General features: G+C 50.1%; 7 protein-coding genes across 7 annotated transcripts; 4 read left to right on the forward strand and 3 right to left on the reverse strand.

Annotated features, from left to right (window-relative positions):
• Positions 1 to 2,262: 2,262 nt before the first annotated feature.
• On the forward strand, positions 2,263 to 3,667 carry A1O5_13335 (uncharacterized protein; the record flags this gene model as incomplete). The annotated part of the gene is made up of 4 exons (XM_007753901.1): positions 2,263 to 2,560; positions 2,661 to 2,766; positions 2,926 to 3,133; positions 3,191 to 3,667. 4 exons carry the CDS (start codon positions 2,263 to 2,265, stop codon positions 3,665 to 3,667), a joined length of 1,089 nt encoding a protein of 362 aa, XP_007752091.1.
• Positions 3,668 to 4,550: 883 nt separating this feature from the next.
• Positions 4,551 to 5,498, forward strand: A1O5_13336 (uncharacterized protein; the record flags this gene model as incomplete). The annotated part of the gene is made up of 4 exons (XM_007753902.1): positions 4,551 to 4,681; positions 4,750 to 5,017; positions 5,069 to 5,159; positions 5,260 to 5,498. 4 exons carry the CDS (start codon positions 4,551 to 4,553, stop codon positions 5,496 to 5,498), a joined length of 729 nt encoding a protein of 242 aa, XP_007752092.1.
• A 667-nt stretch (positions 5,499 to 6,165) lies between these two features.
• Positions 6,166 to 7,065, reverse strand: A1O5_13337 (uncharacterized protein; the record flags this gene model as incomplete). Its single annotated transcript, XM_007753903.1, has 3 exons — positions 6,166 to 6,592; positions 6,659 to 6,826; positions 6,872 to 7,065. The coding sequence occupies 3 exons, from the start codon at positions 7,063 to 7,065 to the stop codon at positions 6,166 to 6,168; spliced, it is 789 nt and encodes a 262-aa protein (XP_007752093.1).
• Positions 7,066 to 7,548: 483 nt separating this feature from the next.
• A1O5_13338 (uncharacterized protein) lies at positions 7,549 to 8,081 on the reverse strand (the record flags this gene model as incomplete). The annotated part of the gene is made up of 2 exons (XM_007753904.1): positions 7,549 to 7,635; positions 7,704 to 8,081. The coding sequence occupies 2 exons, from the start codon at positions 8,079 to 8,081 to the stop codon at positions 7,549 to 7,551; spliced, it is 465 nt and encodes a 154-aa protein (XP_007752094.1).
• Positions 8,082 to 9,063: 982 nt separating this feature from the next.
• A1O5_13339 (uncharacterized protein) lies at positions 9,064 to 10,989 on the forward strand (the record flags this gene model as incomplete). Its single annotated transcript, XM_007753905.1, has 1 exon — positions 9,064 to 10,989. The coding sequence occupies one exon, from the start codon at positions 9,064 to 9,066 to the stop codon at positions 10,987 to 10,989; it is 1,926 nt and encodes a 641-aa protein (XP_007752095.1).
• An 897-nt stretch (positions 10,990 to 11,886) lies between these two features.
• A1O5_13340 (uncharacterized protein) lies at positions 11,887 to 12,993 on the reverse strand (the record flags this gene model as incomplete). The annotated part of the gene is made up of 1 exon (XM_007753906.1): positions 11,887 to 12,993. The coding sequence occupies one exon, from the start codon at positions 12,991 to 12,993 to the stop codon at positions 11,887 to 11,889; it is 1,107 nt and encodes a 368-aa protein (XP_007752096.1).
• A 3,098-nt stretch (positions 12,994 to 16,091) lies between these two features.
• A1O5_13341 (uncharacterized protein) lies at positions 16,092 to 20,291 on the forward strand (the record flags this gene model as incomplete). Its single annotated transcript, XM_007753907.1, has 1 exon — positions 16,092 to 20,291. The coding sequence occupies one exon, from the start codon at positions 16,092 to 16,094 to the stop codon at positions 20,289 to 20,291; it is 4,200 nt and encodes a 1,399-aa protein (XP_007752097.1).
• Positions 20,292 to 20,371: the final 80 nt, after the last annotated feature.

The following is a 20,371-nucleotide window of genomic DNA, read 5'->3' on the forward strand; positions in this document are numbered from 1 at the left end:
CGCAGAGCACGAGCATTATATATACACCCTCATTTCCCCTAGATAGTTACACTCTCTTCGTAGCCAACTCATGTTAACTATTGGACTTATAGTTCTTAGTGACAAGTGACTTCTCATACCTCGTGTTCTTCCCAACCAGTTCATACTATTCAGATTGTTACTAGGAACCCTAACCCAGTTAGGCCCCAGTAGGATCTCTAACAATTAAGTAGTAACTTATAAACTAAGAAATACGTATTACTAACTCTTTCGAAGTCGTCTTATTACTATACTCTCTTAGAAGAAATACATTCGATAACTTATTGAATTCGATTCCGAATCTTAGGAGCTTTATCGTATTCGCGTAGTTAATAATTTAGAAGTATATAAGATAGACGAATTACGAAAAGAATTTACTCTTAGTTAGTTACGAAGATATATAACGATATTACGAATTCAAAGCTAAAAAGATAATTAACGTATTAAGCTTACTTATTAGATATATATTTAGACGATATATATTCGTTTATTTATATATAGCTAAAAAAGAGATCGCTTTATATCTAGAAGAATTAAAAAGAATCGCCGCGTCTTATAAAGATTCTATAAAGAATCTCGAATAATTAATAAAGTAATAGAAAGAAAAGTTTAGAACTATAAATTACTAGATTCTACTTAGTTATTCCGACTATAGAGCTATCGATATCTCGAGTAATACTCTTCGAAGCGCTCTACTAAGCCCTAAATATAACGAATAAATTAGTAAGTCTTTCATTAATATAGAAATTATAGTAAATCGAAAAGAATTATATATAAGATATACTATTATCTTAGACGCCGCGTTTCTTTTCTAAGTTAACTAATATAGAAACGTAAATGCACCGGTAAAATTTAAAGTTTAGAGAAATATTAACGATAATATAAGACGACTTATTATCTTCAACGACGACTTAATAGATAAAGAGTACTATTAGTTAATCTTTATAGCCGATGAAATAATATAGGTATACTTAGTTATTAATTTTATATAAGGTAGATTAGATACGACTAAGATAGTACTTAATTTCTTCGTTCGATAGTTAAGGAATAGCGTTTTTAATATTTTACCCCGGGAAATACGGCTAGAATTTAATCTTTAATAGAATATTAGTAGCTATAAGCTCTAAATAATTAAGAATTCTCTAACGATCATTAATACGGAAACTTACGAGACGACTCACTTATAAATTATCTTATCTAATACTTAAGTTAATATTAAGGATCGTTTCGCTATCGTCTTAGAAATCTATAAGATAGTTATACGGGAACCGAAGCGTAGTGAAGATCTAGAGATATTAAAGAGCTTAAGTTCGAAGAGATTAAATAAAAAATAATTAAATAACTTTATAAAGCGTTTAAAGAGTATAAAGAAGAGTTAATATTTCTAAGAGAATAGGCGAAGATTATAGTTAAGTCTTAAGCGAGGTCGTTAAGAAAGCGAGCGATAATGAGAGAGATATAATAGAAGAAGTTTAAAGTAGGGGATAGTTTTATGATTAGCTAAGGCGTCGACGCTAGACTAAGATTCTTCTTATATAGTTCTCGGGAACTATCATTCATAGAATAATTAATTAAGTTACGAATAGAGAGAACTTCCTTCGGCTGAGTGTGCGTGCTGTGAAGAGGCTATCCCACCGCCGTACGAGTTGATGCCCATGGCTAGTAGCCTCGCCCTAGTTCACTATTAGTGCTATTAAATTTATTTATAGTCGACGAATAGATTTCCTTTAGCGAAGTACTGGGTAAGTTTATATACGATTTATATATTCTCTAAGTTAATTAGCGATAGCGCCTTACTTCGTCTTACTACTATTCGAGAAGAAGATAATCTCGCCGTCGACGTAAAGTTAGATAAGTAATGGTTAAGATAAAGTTTAGATACGATTATGCTCTTCGATTTTAGTAAATTAATTACTCGAAGAGCTTCTAGTAAAGTAGTGAGGATAGGCTCTATCTACGCCCTTAGTTCTAGATGGTCTAGAGTTAGTTACTTAGATCTTAACCTCGCCGTTTTTCTAGTGTCACTGAACTGCTTAAAGTAGTTTCAATTGCTGGTGAAAAAATAGAGAGATTTATAAGCGTTGCTACTATTTGGCAAGCGAAAGCGTGATTCGTGAGTAATTCGATTGATTCTTGTGATGATGATGTCTGGGAACTGCTACAGAGCTATTAAGCTATTTGCCACTGCCAAGCCCCGCGTGCCTGCGCCTTCCGTGACACAATGTGAACTGTCAGTCTTGCACAATGGCCTCTCTGGAGAAGAATCGCGCTGGGCTTTCGAAGCAGGAACACGCTAGTTTCTCCTCTCGCGGCCACGATGACTCTACTGTGTCCACCTCCCATTGTCCTCACGTCTACCCACTCAATCACTTAGCCCGTCGTCGTTGTCAGCGCGTCGCTCAAAGTCTATCTACCCTCGTGCGCATCATCCGTTATTGCGGCTTGAGACAATCCCTCTTCCATCACTCGATCACTCCTCACTGGTCAGAATACCCTTTGACCCCATCAGAGTATGAGCTGCTGGAGAAATCGGGGAAGCGAGGTAGACTTGGGGATGGACGCTGACGTATGGATCCGTAGTTAATATAAGCAGTATTTGTGCTTTGCTGATGGAACCCCCGGTTATGACTATTCTGCTGCAGATGAGATCTTTGCGCTCAAAACACCCAAGTACGAGATCCACGAGGTTGTCCGGGGACAATTCATCGGCGAAATCGACAACTCGCTGCAGAAATTCTTGAAAACCAAGTGCTCCTCGAGCCCGACATCCCGCTTTGTCCAGTCTATCCGTGCCAAAGGATTCGCTACCATTTCTTATCCATGCCCCTTCCCAGGTCGAGGACAAGGGAGATAAGTCTGCCGTGACCCTGACTGGCAATGGGCTTTCGAATCTCGGATATATCCCAGCATCATTCTTGAGATTGCTCATTCGCAGACATCGAAGAACCTAGATCATCTTGCCACAGAGTACATCAGTGGCACAGCGGCAGAAGTCCGCAATGTCGTCGGCATTCAGCAAGGCGGCGCCAGGCGGACCAAGGAAGTGACGGTCAAGGTCTCGAAACACATTCACAACGATCACGGCGAAATTGCTCCTGTCGATGTAGAGCAGACTGTAGGTCCAAACCAATCCCACCACTTGAAAGTTCTATCCTGATTCTGTAATACATAGGAAATCCGATCCAAAAGCGGCCAGAAGAGAGAAGATACAGACGATCAAGTGGGCATACACCTTATGCTGGAAATTTTCGCCTATTGCCGGAAAGAGGACGAATACCCTGGGTCTGGTTACAAGATCTGTATCGGCATCGACCGGCTTTACGAGATCGATGAGGAAGCAGAGAGAGAGCTTACAGGGTTGGAACTGGAGGAGAAGGGGAACAGCACTCCCATCCGTGGAAAATACCGCCTTCATCTTTTGGCCCAGGGGGGCAACCACATCGGTATGGTCAGAGGTCTCGCGGGCGAGTCGATGTGTGAGAATGCTTTGGAAACGGTTTCAGAGACCGGGGGCGTGCATGATGTGCTGATGGGAATTGGTGTTGCGGTTCCTGGAGAGCACGCATACTGGCCACTTACTAACAACGCAATTTTGAGAAAAGATCTGTCCTATTTCTTTCATTCCCCTCTTTGCGTTAATGGGCATTGAGCCATGTGGTAGAGACAGGAGATATGCGATTTGTGCTTGTTTCGTTTTTTAGATCCCCGGACAACGCCGCTCTTTTGAATCCTCATCTACTCGCGAACCTTGTTCCAGCCCGTGTTGTTTGCCATCCCCATTATCCCAGTCTACTTGTCAGGGAGCAAGACAACATGGCCGATTTGTTCGAATCTCGCAAGATCCGAAAGAGCCCGCATCCTCGTCCGCGAACGTGTCATCGGGAAGCAACCAAGACGGGGCTCGCTCAGGTATTTCCGACAGTGCGCCGCCGCAGGAACGTGATTGATCTCCCGACACGGAAAAAAATGCAGAAGTCACGCACGTGGGTTCGCATTAATAGAGCCCCGGGTTCCGGAGCAGCACTCTGAGCTTGCTTCGCCATCCTGATGGGCAAAGTCAGCTGAGTACCAAGAGCCTTATAAATCGGTCGTACGACTCAGGAGAGCTCTCTTGGCGGGAATCCTCCGGGGTCCTCGGGATATAAGGGAGGGGTGCAAGCTAAGTCCAACCTTCCAAGATGAATAATATGAACCAGCAAGTCTCGCCACAAATATTCACCGCCGGAGAGAAAAAGCAACATCCATAGCGCACAAGTACAGATAAGAGCATGAGTTACTTGTTCGTCACTCCTCTCAGGACCGCGCCCACGAAGAATGCGAGTTAAATCGTCTGACAAATACACGAATTGTGATTGGTTCACCTCCGTCCTCGTCATTGAAGGAACGTGTTCGTGACGAACGACCACTGTTGTCGAGGCAGTGACAACGAAGCTGGACTTGGTGAATAGATCCGAACGTGCCCAAGCATGCCATATAAGCGATGGCCGAGCTCTGCGAGGCGTTGGATTCGTGGACCATCCAACTACGCGAACATGGACGAGTCCCCCATTCTACACAGCGCCAGTGAAAAGCACCGAAACAACAGCACTGTGCTCCGAGATCTGATCATCGGCTTCGCAGATGGGCTCACGGTGCCCTTTGCCCTTACCGCGGGATTATCATCGTACGTGGGATGGAGACGAGAGGGAGAAGATTTTGGCTCTTGCCCGTTGGACTGACATGTTGTTACAGCCTTGGATCCTCCAAACTTGTCATAACAGGCGGCCTTGCCGAACTCTTCAGTGGCTCCATCTCCATGGGACTTGGGGCTTATCTGGCCTCTGTCACCGACAAGCAACACTATGACACAGAGAAAACTCGGGAGCAAAAGGAGGTGCGGGAGTCGCCCGAAGAGGAGATGGAGGAGATATACCGCATTCTCTGTGCGTACGGCCCTCAGAGAGCAGACGTCGCCCCATTCGTCAATGCGATGAGATTGTATCCAGACCAATGGGTCCAGGTATGCTGCACACTGTCACCAGGGTAGCTGTCTAATCACACCGTGTTCCAGTTCATGATGGATTTCGAGTTGAAGTTGGAAGAACCTGATCGGCGTTCAGCGTACGTCTCGGCAGCGGTTATGGGAATTTCATACTTCATCGGTAATTCTCCCCTTGCTTTTCCTTCCCGTGCCCGGAAGCCGTCCAGTCCATTCTTTTGCTTGTTCTTCGACTGCCGCTAACGGGTTCTATCATCGCCAAGGGGGTCTGCTGCCCATGATTCCGTATTTCGCCATTCATCGCGCTACCCATGCTCTTTTTGTGTCGATAGGCATCACCGCCATTATTCTGATCGTCTTCGGTTATCTCAAATGCGCTTACGCCGGGTGTAATCAACGACAGTCGATCTGGGGCGCTGTGCAGACTCTGTGTATAGGCGCAACCGCGGCAGGAGCAAGCTACGGGATTGTCAGGGCGGTGGATTCGAGTAATATACATTGATGTCATATAAGTAAGACCAGACGACCAAAAAGCTGAGGTTTGGCGGGAAATAAAAAGATTCGAAGGATCCCCGAAATGAGATTTGGACGCCCTTCCGGCATTGTCAGGAGAGATCGCTGGTGGTCCGGTTGATCTGGAAACAAGTGGCAACCCAAACCAAGATGTCAGCCTTGCGGGATCAAAGCCAGTCACAGAGACCCCAGATGCGGTGCGAAACGGAGTTGAGTCAAAATTGGTACACGTGGTAATACCTGAACAGATTTGTTCAGCAAAATGTCCATCCGAGACATGGCGCTTCATTTCTGCGGAATGCGATTCGCCTCGACAGCCTCGGGGGAGAAAGTCAACTTCGAACTACCATCATCGAGGATGATGCACCAGCATCTATTGGAGCAAGCCTCTCTGGCGATCAAGCTGAAACCATTCATTCTCCCCTAACCACGGCATGGCATTCAACGTTGCTCAAAGAACTGCTGACTCTTTCATCAGCTCCATAATCGTAACTCTCCATCCTAGGGACAAACCCGAGGTGATATGTCGTGAATGACCTCTTGGTGATTCGAGGATCCGACGGTTTCTAACGGTTAAATATATGATTACGCATGTTCATGCTTGTTTAGAACTTATGGATGGCGCCGAGAATAGGCATCATGGTGAGCTGCCCCCATCAACACCATCCAAGATACCAGCAACGGAAGCTGAAAGGGCGTCCGTCGTATAGCTTCTGACGGGCTTGGTCAGCTAACGTGCCCTGAGGGGCAGTCTTCTCCTCACGTCGGTTCAGATACGACAAATATGTTTGCCAAATCACGGCAAAGAAGCCAGAGAAGGCAAATCGAAGATGCGCGGGAACAAGGGTGAAGTTCATTGCTGTGACGGCGGGCCAGAACTTGGCCGAGCTCACCACGCTTTCCGGCACGGTCGAAACAATACGGTGAATGATAACTGGTGGTGATTCGCCCGATAACATGGCTTTCATGCCGAAGAAATATGTGTTGAAGATGGGTGCAAAGAAAAATTCTTGAATGACAACTTTGACCACAATCGAGACCCATTTCGAGGCATAGTTGAAGTGGCTGCCCAAGAAGAGAAACCTTTGGACAAGACAATGTCAATGTTCTGCTCCACTCCTGATGCCCGGCTTTCGTCAGCTGCCCTACCATTTGTAGCCTGGTATAGACGCTAAGCTTCCCACTATGATCATCCTCAGCGTGCGCCGCCCGTCATATGGTTCTCCCCCAACCTCTTGCGCTAGCAGGTCACCGCAGAGGTATGTAGTTAAGGATGTCCCCAGAGCGATGCCCAGCGGCCTCCGTCGTTGTATCCGGCTGAATCAGGTGAAAAAGTCCTTGACAGGACCTAGACGGTGATACCAGAGCGGACTGGGGACGTCGATAACTGAAGGCTCGGTCGACTGTGGGACTTCCGTCACTACTTGGTTTGGAGTGTGAGGAGTTTTCTCCAGTCCGGCCGTCTTGACCTGGTCCTTTGTAAAGACATTCCTGCTGAATCGTCTGTGTCGAGGAGGGATGCCGCGCCGGCAAATGCACACCAGTCGCTGGGCCATCATGGCTGCCGAGGAAGTCGAGAAAGGTCTGCAAACCTCTGACCAATCGTGCTTTCACATGATAGGAAGCCAGGTCTCTCAGAATGAAAGAGCTTGTATACCCAGATTCTGGCCCTGAAAGACTTCGATTGCACTTACGTGAGGTTTGGAATGCAGGTCTCAATGGTGCAAGCGATCAAGGTCGAACGCTGGTGACGTTAGGAACGAGACAGGTGTGAGTGACGTCACCCAACAAAACAAAGCCCAAATGTGCCCAGCGAGCCAGATAGGCAGTTACGGAGTAGAAACACATGGGTAAATGGCATTTCAGGACGACATAGAGCACAGCTATAGTACACATGTGCTTTATGAAACACCCTATTGAAATCCTCAACCCCTCCATTTGGGTCTTCCTTACCCGGCGCCTTTGCGAGAACTTTCCCAACATCCTTTCCTCCAAGTACTTTCTTAGTCTCGTGGGCACCGTCGTCTGTAGAGTAAGCATCACTTTTCAGGTCGATCTGCCTTTCTCTGCTCATGCAATTTGGCTCGAAACCCCGGAGTCTGAGCGAGGGCGCTCTGATCTGGACCCTGCGAGTCTCTGTTAGGCTTGATGGAGCTAGAACAGGAATAGTGGTACAGAGAGAAGGGCAACTCACGATGCCCGCCATTTCCGTTCCACGCATCCGAGCGTCGGAGATGTTACCAGAAGGCTTGCCGTACTTTGTTTCGTAACGTTCCAATTCCTCCTGACGAATTTCATCTGCATCATATCCAATCCTAGGATCCACCTTGTTCAATGCTTCAGATTCATGCCTCGGGATTGCGCTGGTTCGACCAAAGGACGGCCCACCAAAGGCATTGGGTGCTCGGTCTAGCTCTTGGCCCTTGCCACTGCCTAGCTCGTCACTGAAATCTGCTCCTGAACATTGCTCATTTGACATTTCAAGTTTGTCTCTCAGGGCGCCTTGATCGGGCCCAATGCCAGACATCCCTTCGCTTCTAGTCACCTTCAACTTATCGAGAAAGGCAGACATAATGGCAAGTTGAATGAGTTCAGGACCCAGGTCGACTGCGTTTGTTAATCAAGATAATAGATATCCCCGTTGGCCGTTGCTACCTGACCTTCTCCATTGCATCTTCTGATGTGATCATCTCCAAGATATTTAAACACGTGCATTCGTCTGAAAACCCCGAAGACGTCATAAGGGCAAGGTGATTGTTGTCACTGCAGATGAACTGGGCCTTACTGCTGTTGATATCAACGCCATGGCTCCAATGGGAATGCTGCAGCAGCGTTCGCGGAGACGGTTTGGATTGGCTGTCCGCCGACCCTTTGATAAGCTTCGCAGCTCCTGTATGACAGTGCAGGACAGGGTTCATCAGGGGGTCGGACATGGTTAAAGACAGGGCGAGAGGGCAGGAGATGATGCAGAATCGCGCTCGTGGACTGGGTACTTCTAGCTTCACCGCCAACTGATAAGTGGAGCGGCAACTGAGTCCTTGGACTGGTGGTGAGTACGGAGTACCTACTGTGTAGCAAGTTCGGAAGGAGGTCCTCGGTCCCTCGCCCCCTCGCCCCCTTGAGCCTGGGGAGAAATACAAGTTTTACATAATACTAGCCATCGAGATCCCAATTCCGGTTCTTGGCATTCCAAAACAGAGGCCGGATCTTAGTTTCTCCGAGGTGGCCACTCCAAGGGGCGGGGATCCTGCCCAGCCTGCCTTCATTCTTCCAGAGCCTTCCTTTCCTTTTGTATCACGGGCAGCCTTGGGTCGTCAACCCTCGATAATGGCTAAATACTGGGTGGTTATTGCTCTCATTCATTCCTTTTCCTAATTTGATGATAGTTATGGTCCATCCCCGACATCCAGCTCGTCCATCATTACAAGTACAAGTACAGTCCATGCCCCACGTCATCCTCGAGTCTCCAATCGAGTCTTCCCGAATATACCCCCTGTCAGCCTTGACTGCTGTATAACCTCGGAGTATTCATGCCTCTTTAACCCACCACAACCATGGACAAACTACCCGAAGAAGTTTTGATTGAGATCTTCGACTACCTCGAACCCGAGGAACTCATTTCCATCCAACTGACATGTTCCACCTTGTCCAAGGTGGGACGTGCCAACCCCCTGTGGAGGCATAAATGCTTCGAGAAGTCTCCTAGTGCCTCTATGAGCAATGTCATGATTAGGTTCTACAATGCTTTGCTAGATCGACCTCCACCAGCTCACCCTCGTCAATCATGGGGGCTCCCTCCAGATGGCCATGTGTCGAAAAGGCGAGGAGAAAGCGCCCGGGCCCGGGCAGTCAATCAGTGGGATTTTTCAGGGGAAGGCGAAAGGGTTGACTGGTACTCAGAATACAAGTCTAGATATGCTCCTATGAGTGTCGATTGGCTCGTCAACGAGACCACAAGCCCCTTCGAGATTAGAGGGGTTTCCTCTCGCGGCATGAATGACAATACCGTTGGATATTTGGAGGACGGGAGCGTCTGTATCTGGGATCTCAGTCGAAGTCCTTCAGGAAGGAGGACATTCCGAGAGCTAGGACGGAGCAAACCATCCATCCTGTTTGCTGACGCCAATCAGCCAGGCGAAACTCTGGTCGTGGATTGTGTGAGCACCTTCCCGCTACAACAGAAGGCTTTTGTTGCCGTCGGCAATGTGTTGAACGAGGTCGACCTCCACACCCTGACTGTGGTGTCGCATGCAAAGTATCCGTTTCAGATAACAGCCTTGTCGCAGTCAGCCTATCCCAACCTGCCGTTAACGGTTGGCACTCAGTGGAGCCTCCACATAGTTGATCCACGAATCCCCGTCATTCCGACATCTCAGTCTTCGCATGAACAGACGGATGAAGTGTCATGCACACCGGGAAGTTCTACTGCAATCCTCCCCGACATGTCAGGGGATTCTTCAATGCTCCCTTCCATCTTCGGCACGTCCCCTTCGTTGTCGTCTAATGCTGGTCCGTCGACACATTCTTCTGGATCGCCTAGTTGGCGCCCTTCCCATCGCTTGCAGAATCCTCAATGGATGGGTTATGCCCGAGTAGAACCTGGGCCACTGTCAATTCTACACCACGCCGAGAACGAAATTCTGATCTGTGGTAGATTCCCCAGCATATTATCCTACGACCGCCGCTATTTCCCGCGTCTACAATATGTGATCCATTCCAGCGCTAGCCTCTCAGCAATGACATCGATACCATACCCGCCAGCCCGAGCATCTGCCAATGTAGTGGGCGATGCCACTCTCATTGCATGTGGCGAATACCGGGGTCGTGGATCTCTAGAACTTTACTCCCTTCCTCACACCAAGCCTGGTCAAAGGCAATCCAACCCGGATATCTCGACCAGTTCCAGCCCCTCGGAAGACGACGACCTCGACATTACCAGGAACCGCAACCTGACCTCCGATGACGGCCTCTTTAGCTACAAAAACCGCCAAGACGCCGCAAAGTCGAAACTTCTCTCCGTGGCATCGCACGGCACCAAAATCGTCTTCTCCGACTCCGAAGGTGGACTGAAATGGGTCGAACGGGACGGGCACAGCGTCGTGCGCAGGTGGAACCTCAACAACTTCCTGACAGATCATCCCAACGCCATCTCAACCTATGCATCTACATATGGCGACGCAGTGGCGCGTAAAATCATCCCTCTCGACGCACCTTCCTCGGAGTGGGGCAGTCGAGGCGACGCAGACTTGCTCATCTGGACTGGGGAGAAGATCGGTATCGTCACGACGGATCCGAATTTCATGGACCATGAAGAAATGGTGCGCGAGATCGAGGGTGACGTGGAAGGGAAGAGGGAGAAGGAGGAGCGGAAGAGGAAAGAAGAAGAGTACTCCAAGGTCATGAGGCGGGCCTTGGAGAGGCAGGCGGACGAGAGGCGGTGGATGAGCCAGTTCAGACTTAAGAGGAGGGATTATATCTGAACTTGGCCTAGCTTCGAGGCGGGAGAGAGGCAGCAGAAGAAAGAGGGGGGGCCTGGTAAGACGAGGCTGGGGATGAGCGGGAACATCCAGGACTGGAAAAATATGTCCGGTGGGTATGTGCTTGGACATTTAAACAAAGCAGGCAAGCAAGATAGACAACTACCTCGTAGAACTAGATCCCCGTCGTCAACTTCTCTGAAGCCCCCCCCCCCCCCCCGGTTTTCATTTCGTCCAACACCTACTATTTGTTCGCGTCACACCATGGACATGCCGCTTCGACGACAGAGGACGGGCATATTCTTTCTTTAGGCCCTCTTCCCTGAGGCATTGCTCACATAGTCGCGAGACTCGCGCATTGTTTGTTTGTTTGGTTGTTAGTCTTGTTATACAAGTCCATTGATTGTAGAAGCTAACTATCTGTGTAAGTAACTGAGGTACCCGGCCTGTACCATCATCGGTGATGCTCGCTGGATCCCTGATCCCTGATCTTGAGAGGGAGGGGGAGGGGGGCCCGAGTCCGATTCCAAATCGACATGCTTGCGCCATGCTCGCCATCGGATGCAGCAGTTCCACTGAGCAGCCGTGAATGGTCCTTCAATCTCGCCGATAGCTACTCACTCACTCGCTCACCCACACATCCATGCATGTGTATATGTATTAGATGTATGTGTGCATGCGTCGCCGTTAAGCTGTGAAACCTCGCAGGCAAAGGATGAGAGAAAAGGAGATAGTAAGGTAGAAGTGAGGAAGGAAGAAACAGACTTGATAAGTAGCCGCACCAATTATGACCTTTGATGACGATAAAGTCGAATAAAGTAGTCAACTAATCACTCACTCCACCATGATCAAGTACATTTTTCCCTTTTGAATGTGAAGAGCGTATGTTGCGTGCCAGCCTTATGAAATGACATTATCATATTGATAGCAGAACGGGCCTCCGGTCGTGTTGATCAACTCTCTCACCGTGATGGGTTCCAGTTGGAAGTAGCCCCAATCCGGTTCGATCGAGTCCAGCGTGACCACCGGCGACGGCGGTGTGTTCAGCGCGGTCCCCGTTGTCCCGTCCAACTGATCCGCCAGCTCGGGGTAATTGGTCTGCCAACTCCAATAGACCTTGTCGATCATGGTGTGGAGAGGATACCATACGGGATCCTGGGCGGAGACGTGGATACTGTCCATCTGGCCCCCAATGGAGAAATGCGCGCCTGAGTGGATGCCTAGAGAAGCGGAGCCGATGACGCCGTTGAGGAGGAGCTCGAAGTCTGCAGCGTTGCTTGCGTGCGTGGCGGCGACGAGCTCGGTGGTGTTGGTATACGTCTGCGAGACGTAGGCATTTAGGTCGCGCATGAGGCAGATCTCGTTGTAGGAGAAAGCGTCAGCTGGTAGCGTGCCGGTGGTGAGTTGCGTGGGGTCGATGAATTTTAGCGGCGCAATCATGTTTCCGAAAGGGCCAGTAGTGACGCACCCACCGCCTGTTCCGTGAGGGATAGTCAATGCTGAGCCGAGGACGATGGGACCTGTGTCGTTGTAAATACCGTCGCCGGACATGGAGTACTCGGAGCCATCGAAGATGGGGAAGGCGTGTGGGTCAGAAGCCGTGGCGGCGAAGTTCCAGTAAGGGAATGCCCCAGTATAGCCACAGGTTTGTTGCAGATCTGTCTCGTAAATCCAGAGGAAGTAGCGATGCCAGGTCAAGAAGAATGCGTCGAGATGGACAAACTGCGTACGGTTCACGTGAATGACGGCATAGTCCATATATCTATTGATGGCAGCGGGATATTGAACTGAGTCGAGTTGAGATGGCTGGGCCATTAGACACTTGACGGCGTCCGTGTATGCTTTTCGGTCAGCAGCAGCCATGCTGTTAAAGTCCACTCGAGTCTTGACGTTTTCAGGTGTGCATGGGGAGTCCCCTCTTCCGACGTGTCTTGGTGGTGCAGCGGAGACGAGCGACCGTAGTAGGAAAGCAGCAACAGTAACGAAGGACAAGAGCGAGAGTGGCATGATGGGCAACATAAGCGAGAGTGCAGTGTGCAAGGTACCGTAAATGAATAGTGAAGATTAGTTAAAAAAAAAAATCTGCAAAAGGAGGTTGTACTCATCATGAGAGGAGAGAAAGCTCATCCTCAGCCAGGAGGACAGACAGACCTAAATAATAGAAGAGCCAAGTCGCCATGGGGAAAAGGCAGCGTCGCGTCGAGTATTGTCGCCAGCATAGCTGATGGGTTTGCAGCATCCAGCCGTGTGTCAGAAGCATGCCAGGCGGGATGCATGGATGGTTCGCGTATAGGAAAAGATGGTTTTTTGTGGCGAGGCGGGAAAGAGTGGAGGGTTTGTCCGTGATGGAGGTGCGGTTTGCCATCGTCGTGGGTCTTCGATGCCGTGACGGACAGGGATAATTGAGGAGGCTGGAAGTCATGATGCTTACTCAAAACTTTGAGATCAACAAAGCCGCGAGTAGATCCAAGCCGTGCTTGGCTAGGCAGTGGCATAGGACCATGAGCTTAACCGGGCTTCATCTGCGCTCTCAGAGGCTGCGGAAAGACTGGGGTTCCTTGGCCTGGACAAAATCATCATGTTGGTTAAGGTCGTGTTGTCAATGCGGGGGACACGTCCGGAGCTGCTTCGTAATTCAAGGTTGTCTTCAGGGTTGCATGTCTGGCTGGTCCGGATGCTCAGCCTTCCATTGAATCCCACTCCCCTTTCCACATGCAACTCGGCTCGTTGGACCTCCGTGCACCGCCCAGAGAAAGATTTCCGCTCACTATCCCATTGCTCTTTGTAAGTTGCCCTTTGCTCCTCCAATATAACTCCCGCCTCAGTCTCTTTGAAGCCTAGCATGCCTCGTCGGTGGAGACCGGACACCGTCTCAACGCCAATTGAGACTCTGACACCCATAGCATGCCGTTCTTGCTGCAGTTGCACGGTGGCACTGACACTTGGCGAACGGTGTGATCTCGCCCTCTTTCCCATAATGTGACGTTTTGTGTCGCCGCTGATCGTTGATGTGTGTCTTTGGCAGGCGAGAAGGGATTCAGTGGGCTCGTTCCTGGCGACTTGATTCTTTTCCATGTAAAGAGATGCACAAGCAGATCCGCATCATTAGATGGATGATAGCCACTAAGCAGTGCAAAGGATGCCGGCTGGGAATGTGGGCTCGAACGCACCATTCTAGCATTACGGGAAATTTCTTTGCAGCAGATGTGGATCTCTGTGACATGGGAGGTTAGCCAGTGCTAAAATGAGCGGGTGTATTCGCTTGGACGAGACATCAATTGGCACCCCTTGTACGCAGGTATCCTCGTCGCCATGTGTTCGGTTATCTATTGCAAAACACTTCCCTTGACCGCGTAATCACCATCGGTCTCGTGGTCGAATGTGCAGAATGGAATGTATATCGGAGAAATATGCCAACCAGTTGTCTGTGTTACGCCGTCTTGGGTTTTTCGACGGTTTCGATGGCCGAGGCAGATCAGCGTCGCTGTATCTTGGAGCATTCTCGAGTGTCATTCAGAAGTTGGCCCACCCACGGGTTCTAACTTGCCTGGAATTCACCTAGGATGCCACGCGTTTATTGAGTGAAACAGAATGCTGTGAAAACGGATAGTGGTTTGCCTTGTCAGACATGCAATGAAAGCAAGCCAACCACGCATGGAAATAATGGTGCTTGCGCCACACCTGCTATTCCAAATTTCACAGGCGCACAGGGCGAAGATTGGGCAACTGGAACTGCAATGAGAATTCGATGCGGATAGGGTTCGAATGCCCACGCATGGGTTTGGACAGTGGCTCTCGTGCCAAAAACCCTTCCAACAGCAAGTGGGAATATCGATCGTCCATGTTGCGATGATTTGAAATGAGGCAATGAAGCGGCGGAAACATGAAGCCACGCTGGTATCCCATCCTCGAACCCGGCGTTTGTGTCACTGAATCTGCACCGACATCTCATTCTACCTCCTCGGGACCGGTGTTTTGAGTCTGTAAAGTGAGATATGGTTCCATGGCTTGGTAGTGTAGGCATAGCCAACAAGACGGTAAGGAGAACCAGGTTCTAGCAAGATCTTGATTCCAGACTCGCCGAAGTAAAACATTCATTTCAAAGCTGGGGGAGAGGACGGTGAGGTACAAGCACGGGGGCAGGACAGTGTTCCAGATATTGGCCGCCCAGAAACAGAATCATAGACAGTGGCAAAGAGAGGAAAGAAGTATGTGGCGATGGTATATCTTGTGGAGGATTCCTCCAGGAGGAAGAGGAATATTTGGCCCCCACAGATTGGGCGCAGTCACGTGAGTAACAGTCACGTGAAGCGAAGTGGCTCGGCTATCTCGACCGACTGGACAGAAGTACGAGGCGCAGGCAGTTCGCACCTCGCAGCCAAAAAGGCAAAAGACCCGAGACCCCAGAATCTGGCAGCAGAATCTTGAGCAAAGCAAAGCAGAGGCAGCGCAACAATTCTTCATCACAAGCGCAGGCATTTATCGAGCCCTCTTCAGTCCGAGAACAATCCCATCTTAATCACTCCTCAACGCGTCCGTCTCGATGGTACAACTTCTCTCATTTCATATTTCTTCGTCCTCATCTTTGCCCTCGCCCTCGCCCTCCTCCCCTCGACCTTCTCCATCCAGCCAGTGACATGCCGAAACGTGTCGCAGACGAATATATCACAAAGGATCACGGTTCTACAGCGAACAACCCCACAGAGGGCGATAAACCGAAAATGTCTACAGCCGCACAACAGGCACGGCGGAAGTGAGTTGTTCTGTCCAGCATACCTTCGAATTCATCCCTTTGTCGCGCTTATGTTGTTGTTGCCCTCCTGAATTCGATCCCCAAAAATTCCTCCATTCCTCCGCCTCGGGCGCCTCACTCCAGTCCCTTGGCTGCGGTTACCCGTACGCTCTACATCCATCGCCTTGACTTTGCCTTGACTTTGCCTTGACTTCGCTGAAAGCGCCTTGGAACAAAAATTTACTGACTGCCTCTCAGGATAGCCACGCCGCGAGGCCGGCTAGGCTCAAACCGCCCTTCTCATTCCACCTCTTCCCTCAGCGCCTCAAATCCCTTTGCCCAAAGTACTACCCAACAACAGTCCTTTCCCAGTATGAACGGCGGTGTTGCCTTTGGTGCAAGCCAATCGTTTCCTCAGGGATCTGCTGGCACGAGCAGTTCTTTCAACTTTCAGCCTCCGCAGGCGAGCTCCTTTACCTTTGGTGCGCCTTCCGACACACCTAATCCCTTTGCAAATGTGAATGGATCTGTGGACGCGCATGATGTCTCGATGGAGTCACCTCAGAAGAAACCTGGGTTTGGGAGTGCTTTTGGATCGAACAACTTTACATTTGGCCACCCGGCAGGACAACAGTCGAATGCCCCCTTCAATTTTGGTGGAACTCAAACTGCAAATACAAACGGTACGAGTGTGTTCGGGCAACCTTCGAAGCCCCCAGAGGCCCTTGCTGCATCGAATCCTTTTGGACAGCCTTCCCAGTCCCGGAATCTATTTGGCGGGTTCGGTCAGTCGTCATCGACTGCACAATCTCAGACACCAGCGTTCAGTTTCGGCCAAACCACTTCGGTTCCACAAAGTCCTCTTCCAGCGTTCGGAACTAAACAGGGTCCTGATACGCAACCTCCAACCCCCAAATTCACCTTTGGGCAAACCAGTACTACTCCACAGAGTCAAGGCACTGGACTCTTTGGCTCAACGGCGCCCGCTACCCAAAGTAGTGGCACCAGTATGTTTGGTTCTACCCCAAATCAAACGTCCATGACTGGATTCTCACCTTCAACAAACTCGGTTGTCCATTCTTTTGGAGAAACTTCAGCACAGCTTCCTTCGACAAGCAATTCCTTTGCTACCCTCGGCGCCGCGAAAGGAGAAGAGCCCAAACCCGCCACTTCCTTGTTTGGTGCTGTGAAAACTTCTCAGCCCGCAGCCGAGCCGCAGCAAAAACCTTCGTCTCTAGAGAAGCTAGCTGCTCCGGGATCCGATGCGCAGCCTGCTAATCCTTTTGCTGGTCTCTTTGCTGGTGCGAGTGCTTCCACTGCAGCCGCTCCTGCGTCAAAACCCATATTCAACCTTGGGTCAACAAGTCAGACAGCCACCCCCCCCACCGGGAAGCAAGAAACAACCATGACGAAGTCTCCATTCAGCTTTGGTGAAACGGCTCAACCCAAACCGGCCGCCGGGGAATCTAAATTCAAATTCTCAAGCGCGGCGTTCAAATTCGGCTCAACGATGCCAACGACGGGGCCGACTACGTCAGGCTTCTTTGGGAGAGCTGCAGGTGCTGATAAGTCAGCCCCTCAACCGGAGGCTCCCAAGGCTGGTTTTCCGAAGGCACCAGCACCGGAAGATGCTGCTCAGAAATCATTGTCCGGCTTTCCCCCCCCATCGAAGCCCGACTCTGCTGGGGCAATATTTTCGCCTGCTAAAGCGCTGCAGGACGGCAAGGTTGCAGGTGGGACACTGTTTAGCAAGCTAAGTAGTGCTGTTGAGACTTCAGCTCAACCACCATTCAATGTACAACCCAAGCCTGCACAGGAGAGCAGTCAGCCGCAAGCAGCGACAACGAGTCTGTTCCCTAGTGCACCTAAAGCCGCAGTGGATAGAAGTGGAACCTCTACAGAGGCAACCCGCCCTCAGCCGCCTTCGAGTCCTACCTTATTCGGTGGTCCGTCGCGGCCAGAGCCTCAAGAACCTCAGGCTGCACAAAAGTTTTCGTCCACTTCCGCTGCCTTCTCCACCACAACCGCTCAAGCTGGTCAGCCTCCAGCTGTGAAGCCAAGCTTATCTGCAGGGACCGTAGGCGTCCCAGCACAAAAGCCTCTTGAAAATGCGGAGGAGTCTGCCACGATTTCGGAACCCGTGAAAAGACCAGTGTACACCAAAGCTCCGTCCCGCGTTCCCGGCCACACGACTCCCGAACAGTTCCAGGAGTTTGACCGAGACTACCGTCTTCATTCGCTGAACTACGGTCTCCAGAAGAAGCTAGCCACCCTAGACCCCAGCTCGCAAGACTTTGACAATATCATCCGGCATTATGTAGCTGCGCGTGACAGCATTGGCGCATCATTGGGGTTGTTCGTGCGCAATGTTGCAGGAACGAAACGAAAGGCTGATCAGGTCGATGATCGCGAACAAGAATCTGAGCAGAACAAGAGGACCCGAGAAACAACCTTACCAAAAGCGACCATGTTTGGCTCGCAACCCAACCCTGTATCATCTGGTTCAATCCTTCCTAAGGCAAATAATTCTGCAGCTGGCCATCAGGCGCCTTCGACGGCGGTTGAAATGCTCAAGGACAAGACCGCTGGGTTTGGGTCAAACAGCATGCCTGGGGCCTCGCTAGCCACTACCACAGGGTTCAAGCCAAATGCAACCCCCTTTTCAGGGTTTACTGTGACATCCGCTGCAAGTGCTAATCCTTTCTCCCAACTCAATCAGTCAACAAACTTACCCTCGTCTGCGCCTTCGACAACTCCAACGAAGTCACCGCCAAAGAAACCGACCTTCGAAGTGCCGAAATTCGGAGGCGGCAGCACAAACTTCCTTGCTGCGTTTGGCCAGAAGGCAAAGGAAAGTGCCGACAAGTTCGAGAAAGATCTGATTGAAAAGCGCAAGGCCGAGGAGTTCGATTCAGATGAGGATGACGAGGAAACATTCCGCAAACGAATCGAAGAGGAAAGCCGAGCAAAGAAGGCAAAAATCGATGCTGTTGCAAAGGGAGGTTTTAAACCGACGTTCAGGCTTAGTACGACTGCTGAGCCGCCGAAGGAGAAAGATGCTACCAAGTCTTCTTTCGCCAGTTTCGCCCCTTCATCCTCAACTAATTCTTTCTCTGCGCTCACGTCCAAAGCTGCTTTCGCAGAACAATCAGAAGTTGCAGAGGCAGACGAAAATGAGGGTAGCAGGTCGAGCAATGATCAGGCCGAACATAGTGGCGAAGAACAGACTGATAGTGACAGCAACAGCGAGGAAGGGGGGGAGTCCGAAGATGCCCTTCCTGAAGATGAAGTTGCCGAAGCAAACGAAGAGGAAGAGGATGAAGACGACAATGATCTGCAGGCTGCCATGGATAGGGCAAGACGCAACCCAAATGCTGGAAAAAGCTTGTTCGAGCGCATTGGGCCAAATCCGAATAGAGAGAAAGTGGCAACAACAAATGGAGAGAAAAATGAGCCCGAAGAAGGTTCACCTCCTATCATGCAGTCAGCGAAGAACTCCTCGTCTCGCCCATCGATCTGGGAATCGCACATCGGCAAATCGACACCTGAACAACCGTCGTCGCTTTCTCCATTCGGCTCTTCCACTGGTGCATCCACCCTCAAACCTGCGAGTGGATTTCATTTTACTCCATCAGCAGCAAGTGCGACACCCACCCCCGGTCCAGGCACTTCTATCTTTTCTGGTGGAGCTACCAAACAGGGTCCAGTTCCAGGAGAGGGTTTGTTTGGCTCTCGACCGAGTACGCCGAGCAACGCAGACAAGAACGGCGGCCTCGCCAAGTCAGTTCTCACTTCTCCAGCAGGGACCGACAACACCTGGAAAGAAGGTGCACCTATCTCGTTCGCAAACGGGGAAAAGCCCACAAGTGCCCCCATTCTCAAATTCACGGCACCGTCCCCAGGAGAGGAGAGGGAGACGGCTACCTCAAGGCCACTCAGTACTCTCTTTGGCACAAGTGCTCCAGGCTCGAGAGGCTCAGAAACCCCAAACTTGGGTTTTCAATTTGGAGCGCCAACTCCCTCACCAGCACCTGGCTACTTGGGCGCAATTTCTCATCTAGGAAGTGGTTCTGTGGCTAGTTCGGTTGTCTCGTCTCGTGCCACCTCACCTGGCCTGACGGACAACGAGTCCGTTGCTACGAATGAGACCGAGGAGAGCACCGAAGATCCGCAAACTTCGCTAATGGACTCAAGAGCAGGAGAAGAAAACGAGAGTTGTCTCTGGGAAGGCCGGTCCAAAGCCCTTATGTTTGTCAACAAGGAAACCGCAAAGGGGACCAAATACATCCCAAACGACTGGAACTCAATGGGCGTGGGACAAATCCGAGTCCTCAGAAACAAGGAGACCAGTAAGACCCGCGTGGTGTTCCGCGTGGAACCGAGCGCCAATATCCTTTTCAATTCTCATCTTGTCGGGAGCACAAACTATGAGAGCGTCCCGAGTAATAAGAGTGGTGCAGTGAGAGGAGCGCTGATGTATAAGGGGAGTCTTACACGATTGGTATTCAAATTGAAAACGCCGGAGATGGCGAATGAGTTAGCGAAGATTCTGGAGCAGAACAAAAGTGCTTAAAAATTCAAGGGGGTGTTTTTTTTTTTTTAAATACGAGTTGCACGGATGGCCGAACAGGAAAGAGCATCGCATGTATCAGA

Source organism: Cladophialophora psammophila (assembly GCF_000585535.1).
Source record: "Cladophialophora psammophila CBS 110553 chromosome Unknown aczJe-supercont1.47, whole genome shotgun sequence".
NCBI classification, from domain to species: Eukaryota; Fungi; Ascomycota; class Eurotiomycetes; order Chaetothyriales; family Herpotrichiellaceae; genus Cladophialophora; species Cladophialophora psammophila.